At 39.6% G+C, this 14,931-nt stretch overlaps 1 protein-coding gene across 1 annotated transcript in view; it reads left to right on the plus strand.

The window, feature by feature from the left end:
- LOC130874174 (zona pellucida sperm-binding protein 3 receptor-like) overlaps positions 1-14,931 on the plus strand; it is a 39,514-nt gene that overhangs the window by 8,162 nt on the left and 16,421 nt on the right. Inside the window, exons 4-7 of the mRNA XM_057769155.1 lie at positions 8,404-8,489; positions 8,659-8,853; positions 10,785-10,970; positions 14,611-14,808. Of these exons, the coding sequence (XP_057625138.1) occupies positions 8,404-8,489; positions 8,659-8,853; positions 10,785-10,970; positions 14,611-14,808 (665 nt within the window). The remainder of the gene's footprint in view (positions 1-8,403; positions 8,490-8,658; positions 8,854-10,784; positions 10,971-14,610; positions 14,809-14,931) is intronic.

The raw sequence follows: 14,931 nt of genomic DNA on the forward strand, positions 1-14,931 counted from the left end.
AGTTGATGTTATGGAGTTACACTCCCCAAAAGTAATAGATTTTGTGATATTTTTATGTATATTTGTATCGATATCTTTTTCTAATATGTCTACAGAACCAACATGGTAGAAGGACAGAGCTTATTCCTGAAAGTTGTCCTCTTATCTCCAGATTTATATGCATGATTCCCCACAGATAAATAAATAAAATGTTTTCTAAAAGTAAACATTTATTTTAATAATATAAAATGAAACCTTTTAAGACAATATCTTAACTTTAAGATATATCCGGGCCTACTTAGAGGCTTCTTATTCAACAATTTTAGTGTGTTTATATAGTCACACAATAAGTTTCTTGTTTTTATTTTTATAATTCTTGTTTTCACATTCATTTCCTCATACTCTTCCTCCTACTATCACTTACGTGCAAATAAAATATATGGGATATTTGTGTTTCTGAGGCTTAATTTGCATATTGCTTAATTTAACGTTCTTCATTTCAATCTAATTTCCTGCAATTGAAATAATTCCAATCATTAGGACTGATTAAAACTCAATTTGTTGAACACACACACACTTCCTCACTATAACAGTTATTCTCATTAGGATGGGGTGGAATCTTAGTGTAGTTTTAATTGGTATTTCTCGATGGTTAAGCATGTGGGACAAGCTCTCATAGCTATTGATTATTTGTACTTCATCCTTTGAAGATGAATTTATTTGCCCATTTATGGATTTGAATCCCCTATTGAATGTACAATTGCCCGAGATCCTCTCACATCCTCTCTTCAGCCAGCTGTCTGTACTATACTGCCGTCACTGTACAGCATAAAGTTGATTAAAACTACACTAAAGTTGATTATTGTCTTCTCCAGATCTGTGAAGAATTTTGATGGGATTTTGATGGGGATTGCATTGAATCTATAGACTGCTTTTGGTAGAATTGCCATTTTTACTACGTTGATCCTCCCAATCCAAGAGCAAGGGAGGTCCTTCCATTTTCTGGTGTCCTCTTCAATTTCTTTCTTCAAAGACTTAAAATTCTTGTCAAATAGATTTTTCACTTCCTTGGTCAGAGTTACCCCAAGATATTTTATGCTATTTGTGGCTATCGTGAAAGGTGATGCTTCTCTGATTTCCCTCTCTGCTTCCTTATCTTAGTGTATAGGAATCAACTGATATTTTGGAGTTGATCTTGTATCCTGCCATATTACTAAAGGTGTTTATCAGCTGTAGGAGTTCTTTGGTAGAGTTTTTGGGGTTGCTTATATATACTATCATATCATTTGCAAATAATGAAAGCTTAACTTCTTCCTTTCCAATACGAATCCCCTTGATCCCCTTATGTTGTCTTATTGCTATTGCTAGAACTTCAAGCACTATATTGAAGAGGTATGGAGAGAGTTGACAGCCTTGTCGTGTTCCTGATTTTAGTGGGATGACTTTGAGTTTTTCTCCGTTTAATTTAATGTTAGTTGTCGGCTTGCTGTAAATAGCTTTTATTATATTTAGGTATGACCCTTGTATCCCTAATCTCTCCAAGACCTTTATCATAAAGGGGTGTTGAATTTTGTCGAATGCTTTTTCAGCATCTAATGAAATGATCATATGTTTTTTTTCTTTATATGGTGGATTACATTGGTAGATTTGCATATGTTGAACCAGCCCTGCATCTCTGGGATGAAGCCTACTTGATCATAATGGATAATTTTTCTAATGTGTTCTTGGATTCGGTTTGCCAGTATTTTATTGAGAATTTTTGCGTCCATGTTCATGAGTGAGATAGGCCTGTAATTCTCTTTCTTGGTTGGGTCTTTGTGTGGTTTTGGTATCAGGGTAACTGTAGCTTCATAAAAGGAATTTGGTAATAACTCTTCTATTTCTATATTGTGAAATACATTAAGGAGTATAGGTATTAGCTCTTCTTGGAAGTTCTGGTAGAATTCTGCATTGAAACCATCTGGTCCTGGGCTTTTTTTAGAAAGGAGGTTTTTGATAACAATTTCTAATTCTTCGCAACTAACAGGTCTATTTAGATCGTTCACCTGGTCTTGGTTTATTTTTGGTATATGGTACTTATCTAAAAAAAATGTCCATTTCTTTTGCATTTTCCAGTTTTGTGGCATACAGGCTTTTGTAGTAAGATCTAATGATTCTCTGAATTTCCTCTGTGTCTGTGGTTATGTCCCCGTTTTCATTTCTGATCTTATTTGTTTGCGCGTTCTCTCTCTGTCGTTTAATTAGTTTGGATAGGTGTTTGTCGATCTTGTTGATTTTCTCCAAGAACCAACTTTTTGTTTCATTGATTCTTTGGACTTTTTTCTGTGTTTCTATTTTGTTGATTTCCACCCTCAGTTTGATTATTTCCAGTCTGCTACTCCTCCTGGGCGCGTCTGCTTTTTTTTTTTCTAGAGCTTTCAGGTGTGCTGTTAAGTCCCCAATGTATGCTTTCTCCGTTTTCTTTAAGTAGGCACTTAGTGCTATGAACTTTCCTCTTAGCACTGCTTTCATCGTGTCCCATAGGTTTGAATATATTGTCTCTTTATTTTCATTAAATTCAAGGAAGACTTTAATTTCTTTCTTAATTTCTTCCTTGACCCAGGTGTGGTTCAGTATCTGACTGTTCAGTTTCCATGAGCTTGTCAGCTTTCTGGGGGTAGCATTGTTGTTGCCTTCTAACTTTAATCTGTGGTGACCTGATAAGACACAGGTGGACACTGATATATATATATATATTTTTTTGTATCTGTGGAGGTTTCCTTTGTTTCCGAGTATGTGGTCAATTTTTGAGAAGGTTCCATGAGCTGCAGAGAAGAAGGTATATTCTTTCCTATTTGGGTGGAGTATTCTATAGATGTCTGTTAAGTCCATTTGCTTCATTACCTCCAACAAGTCTCTTAATTCTCTATTAGGTTTCTGTCTGATTGACTTGTCCATTGGTGAGAGAGGTGTGTTGAAGTCACCTACTACTAGTGTGTGTGGTTTGATGTCTGCCTTAAGTTCTAGTAATATTTCTTTTACGTAAGTGGGTGCTTTTATATTAGGGGCATAGATATTCAGGATTGAGACTTCATCCTGATGAATTGTTCCTGTTATGAGTATAAAGTGTCCATCTCTTCTGATTGATTTTAGTTTGAAGTCAGTTTTGTTAGAAATTAGTATGACCACACCTGCTTTTTTCTTAGGACCATTTGCTTGAAAAACCTTTTCCCAACCCTTTACTCTAAGTAGATGCCTGTCTTTGTGGTTGAGATGTGTTTCTTGCAAACAACAGAATGTTGGATCCTGTTTTCGTATCCAATCTCTTAGCCTGTGCCTTTTTATAGGTGAATTGGGACCATTAATATTAAGTGATATTAATGACCAGTGGTTGTTTACTCCGGTTATTCCTATTATTTTTGGTAGTAGAGTTTGTGTGTCTCCCTTCTTTGAGTCGTGCTGGTGAAGGGTCACTAGATGCCTGGGTTATTGTAGGCAGTGTTGGCTATGTTGGATTCCTTGGGTTGTGATTTTCCTTCTATTACTTTCTGTAGGGCTGCATTTGTGGCTATGTATTGTTTAAATTTGTTCTTATCCTGGAATGTCTTGTTTTCTCTATTGATAGTGAACGATAGCTTGGCTGAGTATAGTAGTTTGGGTTTGCATCCATGGTCTCTTAGTTTCTGCAGTATCTCTATCCAGGACCTTCTGGCTTTCATGGTTTCCATAGAGAAGTCAGGTGTAAGTCTGATCGGTTTACCTTTATAAGTTACTTGCCCTTTTTCCTTTGCAGCTCTTAATATTCTTTCTTTAATCTGTATATTTTGTGTTTTGATTATTATATGGTGAGGGGATTTTTTTTTGATCCAGTCTGTTTGGTGTTCTGTATGTTTCATGAATATTCAAAGGAATATCTTTCTATAATTTTGTTAAAAATATTTTCTGGGCCTTTGAGCTGTGACTCTTCTCCTTCTTCTATCCCTATTATTCTTAGGTTTGGTCTTTTTATTGTGTCCCATATTTCCTGAATGTTTTGTGATGAGAATTTGTTGGCTTTGCTGTTTTCTTTGATCAGTGCGTTTATTTTCTCTATGGTGTCCTCAGAATCTGAGATTCTTTCTTCTATCTCTTGTATTCTATTGATTATGTTTGTTTCTGTAGTCTCTGCTCGTTGACCTAGATTTCCCACATCCAGCTGGTCCTCAGTTTGTGTTTTCTTCCTTGCTTCCATTTCAGCTTTCAATTCTTGAACTGTTTCCATTACCTGTTTGATCGTTTTTTCTTGGTTTCCCAGGTTATAATTTACGTATTTATTCATTTCTTCAAACTTTTTGTTATACTTCTCATCCATTTCTATAATGGTGTTTTTTACATGTTTAAGGGACTCTATTGCTTTCATAAAGTCAATTTTTTCCACTTCTTCTGTGTTAGAGTGTTCAAGTCCTTCTGTTGTAAGATCATTGGGTTCTGGTGTTTTCATGTTGTTTTTCAGAGTGTTGGGTGAATTCTTGCCTTGGCACCTGCCCATCTCCTCCTATCGATGCTATCTAATGGGTCTTTTAAAGCAGGATCAGGTTTCCCTGCTGGCCAAGGGCCCCACTTACAAAGTGCCTTCGGTCAGTTTCCTGGCTCCCACTGTGGGCTGAGATCCCTCTTACCACTCAGAAGGGTCTTCAGGAACAGGACCAGGCTCCCCATTCGCCAGGGACCTCGTCCAACAAAAGGTCTACTACTCTGCAAGCCAGCCACCAAAACAGAGAAACTCCCGCTGCCCTCTGTCCCGAGCTCCCGACCCAGAGCCCAAGCAGGCTAAACTGGGTGATCCCGCAGCCCCACTGAAGGGAGGGAGAGTAAAGGAGGCCCCTGGCCACAAGCTGGGATGGGCCAGGGAGAGAGAGGTCGCAGCAGAGGAGGAGCAGCACCAGCAGAGTGGACCAGCCCTGGCAGACTAACCAGAGGGTCAAGGGGTCGGGTAATGCCCCTGCTCCGTTTCCTGTGTCCCGCTGCGGGCTAAGAACACTCTCCCCACCAAGGAAGGTCTTCAGGGACGGACCAGTCTTCCCGTTCGCCAGAGGACCTCGCCAATAAAAGGCCTCCCACTCTGCAGGTTAGGCCCCAAGAAACCTACTTGATTTAATTATAGTGGGGCGATCTGCTCACAGTGTGGGCTTCACTGTTTCATGCTTGGACTATCCCACATCAGCCACGTCTGCACGCCGGTCTCCGACGCATGCGTGCGTCTGCCAGCCGGTCCTGCTTTTGGTTTTAAAAGACATACTTTTGGTTTTCTCCCTTTTAATAAGATGTTGGCTGCAGATTTCCCACACATAGACTTCATTCACTGAAATATGCTCTTTGTATTTTTAGTTTCTTTTGATGTTTTTATTATTAAGGAAAGTCAAGAACATTTTTAGCATCTTTTGAGACAATCATATGATTTCTGTTCTTGGTTCCCTTCTGTATTTAATTGCATTTATTGATTTATGTATGTTGAACCAGCCTTTAATTCCTGAAATGAAACCAATGTGGCCATGATGTTGGATATTTAATGTGTTTTCAATTTCATTTATGAATGTTTTATTGAGGAAAATTTCACCTAAGTTCAACAAGGGAATTGGTCCCTAGATTCTTTTGTGTGTCTTTTGCTGGGTTTAGTATCCCATCTTTTAAGTTTTACTGTATGATATTTGTCAGTATTCATAGAAATAATTTACTTGTTCTCTTTTCTATGTAACTTTTAAATTGGTTGCTTTCTTCTTTTGAAGAATAAATACATTGTGATGTTCAGTTTTTGTAGTCAAAAGTTAGCTATGTCCATTTTTCTAGCCTAATTTTTTGTTTGTGTTTGTATGTGTTTCAGAATAATTTAAAAAGATTTCTCTACATCTATTCTGCAGTTTTCACATACCTATGCTGGTTCTATAATTTAATTGTTATGAATAGTGATGCTCTAGACATTGATGTAAAAATATCACTGTATGTTGACTTGGAGACTTTTGGGTAAATACCCAGTAGTGATACAGCTGGGTGGTGTGACAGTTTGAGGAATTGTCTACACTGATTGTCATGGTGGCTGGGGCAGCTGATGTTCCCACTGATGTATTTTCATCTTCATCCACATTGGTTTTTTTTCTTTTCTTGACAATACCCCTTTTGACCAGGAAGAGATGAAATCTCAGTGTAGCTTCAATTTGCATTTCCCTGATTGCTAGTGATGCTGGACATTTTTTTTCACTTGATTATTGTCTTGGCTTCTTATAAAGACCTTAATCTTGTTGGTTTAAAACTCTTATCCTCATGGATCATAATTGCTTGGTTATTCAAACTCACCAATAATTGCCTGCACCATGTGACGATGAGGGACAGGCCTGTACATTTAGTTTGTGATACTGTAATACAGAATTCTCTTTCCTACTTTTTTTCTTTTTATTGATTTTTATTGAGCTCTACAATTTTCTCTGCTCCCCTCCCTGTCTCATCCCTTTCCACTTCAAACCTCCCCCAAAGTCCCCATGCTCTCAATTTACTCAGGATATCTTGTCTTTTTCTACTTCCCATGTAGATTAGATATATCTAAGTCTTTCTTAGTGTCCTCATTGTTGTCTTACTTCTCTGGGATTGTAGTTTGTAGGCTGGTTTTCTTTGCTTTATGTTTAAAAAACACCTATGAGTGAGTACATGTGATAATTGTCTTTTCTGTGTCTGGGTTACCTCACTCAAAAAAATGTTTTCTAGCTCCATCCATTTTCCTGCAAATTTCAAGATATCGTTATTTTTTTCTGCTGTGTAGTATTCCATTGTGTAAATATACCACATTTTCCTTATCCATTCTTTGGTCAAGGGGCATTTAGTTTGTTTCCAGGTTCTGGCTATGACAAACAAAGCTGCTATGAACATAGTTGATCACATGTCCTTGTGACATGATTGAGTATCCTTTGGATATATACCCAAAAGTGGTATTACTGGGTCTTGAGGAAGGTTGTTTCCTAATTTTCTGAGAAATCGCCACACTGACATCCACTCTTTCCTACTTTTAAACCTCTGCCTTATCCTCAAAATAAACCCATTTAGTCATAGTATACTTTTCTTTCAAAGCAGTTCTCCTTTCTGGTGGATAATATTTTGTTCATAAAAGTTCATTGATATTCAGGGTAAATGGACGTTTTCAATGTCTTAAAGGAGTAGGAATTGTCAAGAGCAAACATGATGTGATAACAACTATAAAGTAAATGGTTTATAAGGGTATGTGAAACTTCAAAATCAGAAAATTCAAATCATCTGTCAAAATAGTTTATATCAGTGATATGTTTTGTTCATGTATTACAAAGGAAATATTTAGCAAGCATAACTAAACTATGCATCTATTATACACCGTTTGATTTGCAGCTTGTTCTTAAACAAATGTATGATAAGCAAAATATTAAGATTTTAGGTGCAGGCTACACAGATACCGTCAGTAGGCTGGCCTTCAACTTGGATGGCAGCCCGGTCACTACTGCCCCCACGAACATTTGCATGAGGTCCTGGGACACCAGGAACATGTGCTTCCGTAGGAAGGGTAAGGGCTCCTCAGGAAAGCTCCTGGACCTGACAGATAGGCAACAGCCTGAGCATGCAGTCGAGGGCCTGCAACCTCCTCTAACGGCCAGACTCACACGGAAAGTGAGGAACACTACATTTTTTATCAAGGTGGCAGAGTGAAGAGGACAATGGCCTCTGGCCACATCCCAGACCATACTGAGACTGGACCATTGATTACAAAAGAACTCTCCTTCCTACTTCCTCCAGAGAACTTGCTAAAGAGTATCCTTCTCTCCTCCCCCCACTCCTGCCTTCTCCAGGGCCCTTGCTCTGTTCTACCTTGCATGGAGCCCAGTGTACAGGACACCTGGTAAGAACCAGGGTACTCTTAAAGAAAACATAAAATTCTCTGACAAAAGAGAAGTCACAAGATAGTTATGGCGAGTTTTAAATTCCTGATGCTTGGATGGAGCTTTTTGTTATTTCGCTCCCTCCTTTCACTACAGTTTAATGAAACTGTGAAGGAATCAAGATCCTGTACACATACATATCAAACTATGCTCTGAGAACAAATTATGTTCTAATGTGTGGGAAAATTTCAATATTTTTTAAGTTTCTAGCTAGTTGTACTTCGTTTAAAAACAATTCTAGCAACAAAACTGACATGTGGTCTTTCATTGGCTGCATTATAAACACTTAGAAAACTTAGTGTCACAAATGGGTGAGAGAAGGTTTAGCATGAGAAGATGAACCCCTGTTCCATATGATGAAATTGAGGAGCCTCGAGATGGCTCTAATGGCGATTAGTGATCAATAGAACAACCATTGCTTTATTTTAAAATGACGAATAAAATTGTATTTGTTCAAAACCTTGAGTCTAGAGTAAACTAAAGATTCCAGATAAACCTTTGACCTGTCTTTCAGATACCTTTTGATTGGCTCAGCAACTAGTCGGTGTGTGGTCCAAGGTAAAGGAGTTGACTGGAGTGATCCTCTCCCAGAATGTGTAAGTAAGTAAAGACTTTTTTTTCTGGCAAGATGATACGACACTTACACTGCATTATACACTAACTGCTGTGTCTCTGTGGCCCCCCTGACCTCCATTTGCAATTGACAGACTTTTGGATGTACAGTGAAACCTTTCCTGATCACTCCTTTCTCTCTCCTTATTCATCTAAGTTGTCACGTGTGAGTCCCCTCCAGACATCAGCAATGGGAAACACAGCGGCCGAGATGACGATCTTTACACATTTGGCTCCTCCGTCACCTACAGCTGTGACCCCAACTTCACACTCCTTGGCAATGCCTCCATAGTCTGCTCTGTGGTCAACAAAACAGTAGGTGTTTGGAGCCCAAGCCCTCCCGCCTGTCAAAGTAAGTCCTGGGTGAATCCTACACTCAGCTGTTCTCGTTTATTTATAAGAATAAGAAACATCTATGGGGGTAGTGACAGTCATTAAATATAAAGTAATGATTGGAAGAATGAGGCAATTCATTTGTTCAGCCATTATGTTACGTTCATCAGAATGATATAGATTATATGATAATAATCTACATTACAATCCTGTACCTTTTACAGAAAAAGATTTCTGCAGAACCTCTATTACTGCATTGCTAACCCAGGGAAACTTCTTACACAAGCTCACATTTACATAGTGACCAGCCTTCTTTAGATGATTCTCAGGCCTCGATGGCAAAACTTCCACAACCAAATACAATCAGAACACTGCAGAAGGAGAACAGACAGAAGCTGAGACTGCAAGTGTTGGCAAGAAGCAGATGAGGAGACGCCTGGTGTGTCACAGAGTTGTACAGACACACATTTGTTCACCCCAGATGGGCACCAATGGACACAAAATGTGACTTCACCAACATCAAACTCTGTGGAACCAATAGGAGCTTACTAGGCGTGCTTACAGAGTGGCTACAGAGCCTTGGGAAGAAGTTACCCATAGAGGGCCATTGTCCCCATAACAGCTGTATCACGACCAAGTCCCACCCCATTCTGAATGGCGACCTCATGGAAGCCAGGTCACGCAGTACTGTTTTCAATTAATCGTTCACTTCCTATATCCTCTATCTGCAAGATCACGTGCAGCTGGGGAGGGGACCCAGGAACAGCGGCTGGAGTCTCCAGCGAGTCTTGTGACCTTGTACTTGAGCGTGTCAATAGCTCCTTCACTACCACCTCTGTATGTTCTGCTCTAGTTCCACCATGGGGCGCGAAGTCAGATATGGGGTTGTGTTAAGTCATCAGCAAAGCATCTCTCTAGAGCCCACTCTCTGAAGGTGAAGGGAAGGCATGACAGGGACAGTTGGAAGTGGGACAGAATGCGGCTGACAGACGTCTGTCACCATCACCTAAAAGAGAAGGGGCTTCTGTTGCATCCCTGCGGTGGTATGGAGAGAATAGGGAGGCATAGGTGGCAGAAATGACAGGATTTGGTTGGGTGGGGACTGGGATGTGGGGTGGTGTTTGTCCTCTGCTGTGAGGGGCAGGTGTCTGATGCTCTGTCACTTCCTGACCTGTGCCATCACTATAGGCTGGTGATCTCCCACCAAGACATTCTGGAAACAACACTATATACCACAATATGGGAAAGATTTGAAAACTTGGAGTCTAAGCTTCAATATTTAGCTATTTCTAAACTTTTTTTTTAATTGAGAAAATCAACTATCACAATAACTAGCAAGGTGGGCTCTCAGTTCTTTTTTAGGTGCCTAGAGAATATATAATTTTTAAACATGTTCCTTGCATGTATCTGACATAAACTTATATTATAAACTGAGTTAAAATGTTATAGACCAGAGCCATATTATCTTGGGCTATCTTTAGTCCTTTGAAAGCCATCCATTGCCCACCCTATGTCTGACTTAGCATTCTTGTGACTATCAGAAACAGTATCCTTAGCAAACAGCTAGCTTTCATGAATTTAGAGTTTAAGAATTTCATCGGATATTATATAAAGTCCACAGCATAGTTTCCCCACTGTGATCATCTACCTGTGGCCCCACCAGCATGTTTGGTAAGTACATTGATCTATGACTTTCTTTGTTCGGTCACTGACAAAATCTCCCATAATCACTTCCACAGTGGAGCATGGTGTATAGGGAGGCCTGAGTCTGTGTTCCCAGGGCTTGCTCACCCATACTGGGCTCCAGAGAGGAACTGTCTTTTATTTCTTTTAAGGTGAGAACTGGGTCAACCACTTTTCGGGGAACTGTAACACTCCCCTCCCCCCTCGCCACCTCTCAACTATCATTTCTCTTTCGCAGCCTAGATGTCTTTTCCTGTGCTTCTCTAGAAATCATCTGTCATCAGCCACAGATTCCGGGGGGAGGGGACTTGGCCCCTGGATTTCGACAGTTCTATATTTATAAAGACTCTGTTGAGATCAGATGCAAGAAGGGTTCTGTTCTCAGAGGCAGCAGCGTCATCCGCTGTGAAGCTAATAGCGAGTGGTGCCCTTCTGTCCCCACTTGTGAGGCCAGTGAGTAAGGACCTTGAAGGGGCTGCAGTGTTTGCAACTAAGGTTATCCAGAATATGGGTGGGATACGTTTATAGGTACAAGCCCACTTTGAATTTCATGTGTTTATTTGGTTGCACACACACACACGCACACACACACACACACCACTGTACACAACTTCCTGGAGCTTGTTTTCTTTTGTCATATGGGTCTAGGGAATGGAACTCAGGTTTTTAGTCTTAGTAGCAAGCACCTGAGCCCACGGAACAGTCTCAGTGACTCCCCAAACCTACCTTAATGCAATAATTGCACACGTTAAATTTCTATTATACTTTTCTCCCCCACTTTTTTGTTAGAAGGAAGACATTCGTGTCAGTAATATTTTACTGTTATTTAACATGTGTATTAAATAGATTTCATGCCCTGAGTCCATTGGTAATAAGAATTAAGTAATTGCTCTAAGAATAAATGGTGGGATTGCCAGCAGGATGGCTCAGTGACTAAATGTGCCTGCCTCCAAACATATTGAATGACGTTTGATCTCCAAAACTCACTTTCCAGAAGGTGTTAGAAACAGCTCTCATCTCAAAGGAATGCAGGTGACAGTTTACTCTAGGGCTGTCTATGAGTGACCATGGCCTGAGAACACAGATGTTAGTTTCCTCAAATCCCATGTTCTAATGAGGCAACAGTTCCATTAAGTTATTATAGAAACAGAAGGGCATAAATCATGCCGGTTGTTCCCTCTGGTAGTCCAGTTCCATCGAAATGGGAAACCTCTGTTACTGTCTTGGATGCTGTAGGATTGCATCCCCAGCCCTTTAGAAGGTATGGAACTAGGGATCTGTTGAGCTGTGGAGTTGACCATGATTGCATTTCAGGTATCAGCTTTATTAAGAGAAAGGGACTTTAGGGGAGAGAGCATTAGAGAGGGACAGTATACTCAATTAAAAACAGTATGGCAGTACCTTAAGGGACAGAAAAGTTTTTCAATTAAAACTAGAGAGGGGCTTCTTTACGAGGAATAGTGTAAAATGTGTGTGTGTGAGACACACACAGAGAGAGAGAGAGAGAGAGAGAGAGAGAGGAAGAGACAGACAGACACAGTGATAAATGATAGATGATAATAGAGATATAGAGATAGATAGGTAGATGATAAGTAGATAGAAAGATAGATGATAGGGATAGATTATAGAGACAGACAGATGATAGAGATAGAGAGATGGGTAGATATATAGATACTAGATATATGATAGAGATAAATAATAGATAGGTAGACAGATGAAAAAGATAGATGGATGGATGATATAGATAGAGATGGATAAATAGAGATGGATGGATAGACAGACAGACAGACAGACAGATAGATATGGATGGAGAGAGAGAGAGCTGCAATGAGAGGGATGGAACAGCGAGGCACAGATGCATTTTTTATAAGTCCTAGGGGTTTTGTGGGAAGTTGTACACCTTGTGATTTAGTTTGGGACCCTTTATATGACAAGGAGCATGGAGGAGCCAGGCACTGCTCAGGACCAAATATTAGGAGTTGTAAAATCATAGCACTACAAGGTCTCTGAACTCCTAAGAAGAAAGGTGCCACAGATGAAGTGGTAAGGCTGATTTCTCAGACTGTGGGATCACGGGAGCAGGCCATGAGATAACATTTCCAAAAAGAATGAATTTATACATAAAGAAATCAGAGGAGGAGACATGAAGAATAATGGACAATGGACATCAAATTTGAGTCTCTGGTTTCCTCAAGCTGACTAGAAACAGAGGACTGGATTGTAGCCTCCTCCATTGAGCTGTAGTCAGGGGTGGGCTTTGGGGCAGAGGCTGACATCTGCTAGACTCATGTATCAGGAAGACATGGCCCATTCAAGTCTGTGTAGTGTGTCAAACAGCAGTTCGGGTGAATGAGTCAACAGGCAGAATACAGAGGATACGAACATAAGGATGCCATGTCTGGGGATCTATGAAGAGCTTTAAAATCCATTTTAAAAATGAATTTGATAAGACGAGGTGAACTTCATAGTTTGGTGAACGGTATATTTTTGATATTTTAAGGTAGGTTAGGAAAGACTGTTGAGAAGGCATCAGAGGATAAAGGCAGGCTTTAGTATGATTGGGCTTGTTCCAGATGTGTCTAAAGTTAATGTTATTAAGTAGTTTTAGAGCCCCAGTCACAAGAATGCTGTCACACACAGAGGAAGGTAATAGCTTAACAAATGTTTTTAAAAGGGCTAAAATATTCATCCCAGAATAACTTTGGCTTTGGATCTGTAATGTTGTAATTCTTAGAGATGCCTGTCACAGACATTCTACCTGCATAGGTAGAGCTTGTTGAAGCTTTGGCACAGATGTGGCCTCTTACTGGTGACATCACATTTTTCTGTGCATAGCACTATTATCTTACATCTCACATGGTCAGGAGCTGACCCCAGCCCTCATGACTGAGGCTGAGGAACCAGGAAAGTCTTCAGAAAGAGAAATGATACCAGAACCATTGAGGAAGAAATTCCTGGATCATATGAATCTATTAATCATTATGACCTGGTGTGATTTTTTTTTGTCCTCTTCATTTCAAATAACATTTTATATGTGAAATTTAAAAATTAGAATAATCCAGAGCTCAATACGTCCTAAAGAAGTAATCAACAAAGGAAACAAGTATTTAGAATTAAATATAGAAGAGACCTAATCTAATTGTCTGTACCAAGTAATACAGGAAGTTTGGTAAGCACTTGTATAGATGAATGTCCCAGGGAGGATTAATTCTGTAAATAAAACTTTCTGCTGTCCATCAGGCAAAGGCTATGCAGCAGGTGTTTTACCCTGTAGAAAGAGATATAAAAATTCACCTAAATATTATGAAGGCACAGCTCAACTCTTTAAAAAAATTCAATAACCTTAGCGTGGCATTTAGAAATAGCTCAGACACAATGCCCAGACAATTTTCCATAGATCTCAAATTTGACGATTTCCCAGGAAGCAATCTTGATTGAACTGGTTCAGATCTCCTAGACTAGTGTTTGCTGGTCACAGTGATCAAACCAAAATGACCTTTAATCCTCTAAAGAATTCCAACTCAGCCTCAGTTACTGCAGCATGGACCCTCCACCCTTTGCTTGGGCTTTCTGATTCTAGCTTAGGACAGTCTTGTCATGCTCCTTTTGTAACCATTTCCTTGTTCTTACATCATGCTAACATCGAACTTTCTGGTTTTATTTTGTTTTGTTTTGTTTTGTTTTGTCTTAACATCATGAGATACTAAAAATAAAATTTACCAACCTGGTAAGAGAGAATTACACTCAAATTACATTTGTAGCTCTAGTTGTAAGGGAGCGGTTAGGTGATTTTAGATCCTAAATTTTCCCACTAACTAAGGTTTTAGATCATAAAATTTCCCAAGAAAGGCAGAAAACTTTGTCTGTTAACCCTTTAACCGCTGGTTACTTTTAATACACTGTAAGCAACTGTTCTGAATAAAATTATGTTTAAAGGGAAACCCAAGAAGTTTGTTCTGAATCACAAACATGTGCCGGTCATCACAATAAGTTACTCTTGCTAAGTAAAGCTGTGACAGCCATCTTAAATCCCATTCTCATGGCTCTCTTTGCCAGTTCCAATAACATTCTTCATAATGTTTTTCATGGCCAGATGGTTGTACTGACGTACCAGATATTCCCTATGCTTCCTGGGAGGGCAATAAGTTTCCCTTAAGAAATTTTGAAATATTTGAGATTGGGACCAAATTGAAATACCGGTGCAAGCCTGGCTACCGACCGGTTCTCATGGAGCCCCAGATCGTGACATGTCAAGAGAATCTGACGTGGACGCCTTCCAAAGGCTGTGAACGTAAGTGACCTTGAGCTAGAAAAAGCCGTTTGTTGCACACGTCTTTCAGGTTATCTATTGAATGGGTTGAGCACAATCTTTGAAATTTCTTGGGGCCCATTTCAGAACATAAGATATGATTAG

This window comes from Chionomys nivalis, chromosome 5 (assembly GCF_950005125.1).
Source record: "Chionomys nivalis chromosome 5, mChiNiv1.1, whole genome shotgun sequence".
Lineage (NCBI taxonomy): Eukaryota > Metazoa > Chordata > Mammalia > Rodentia > Cricetidae > Chionomys > Chionomys nivalis.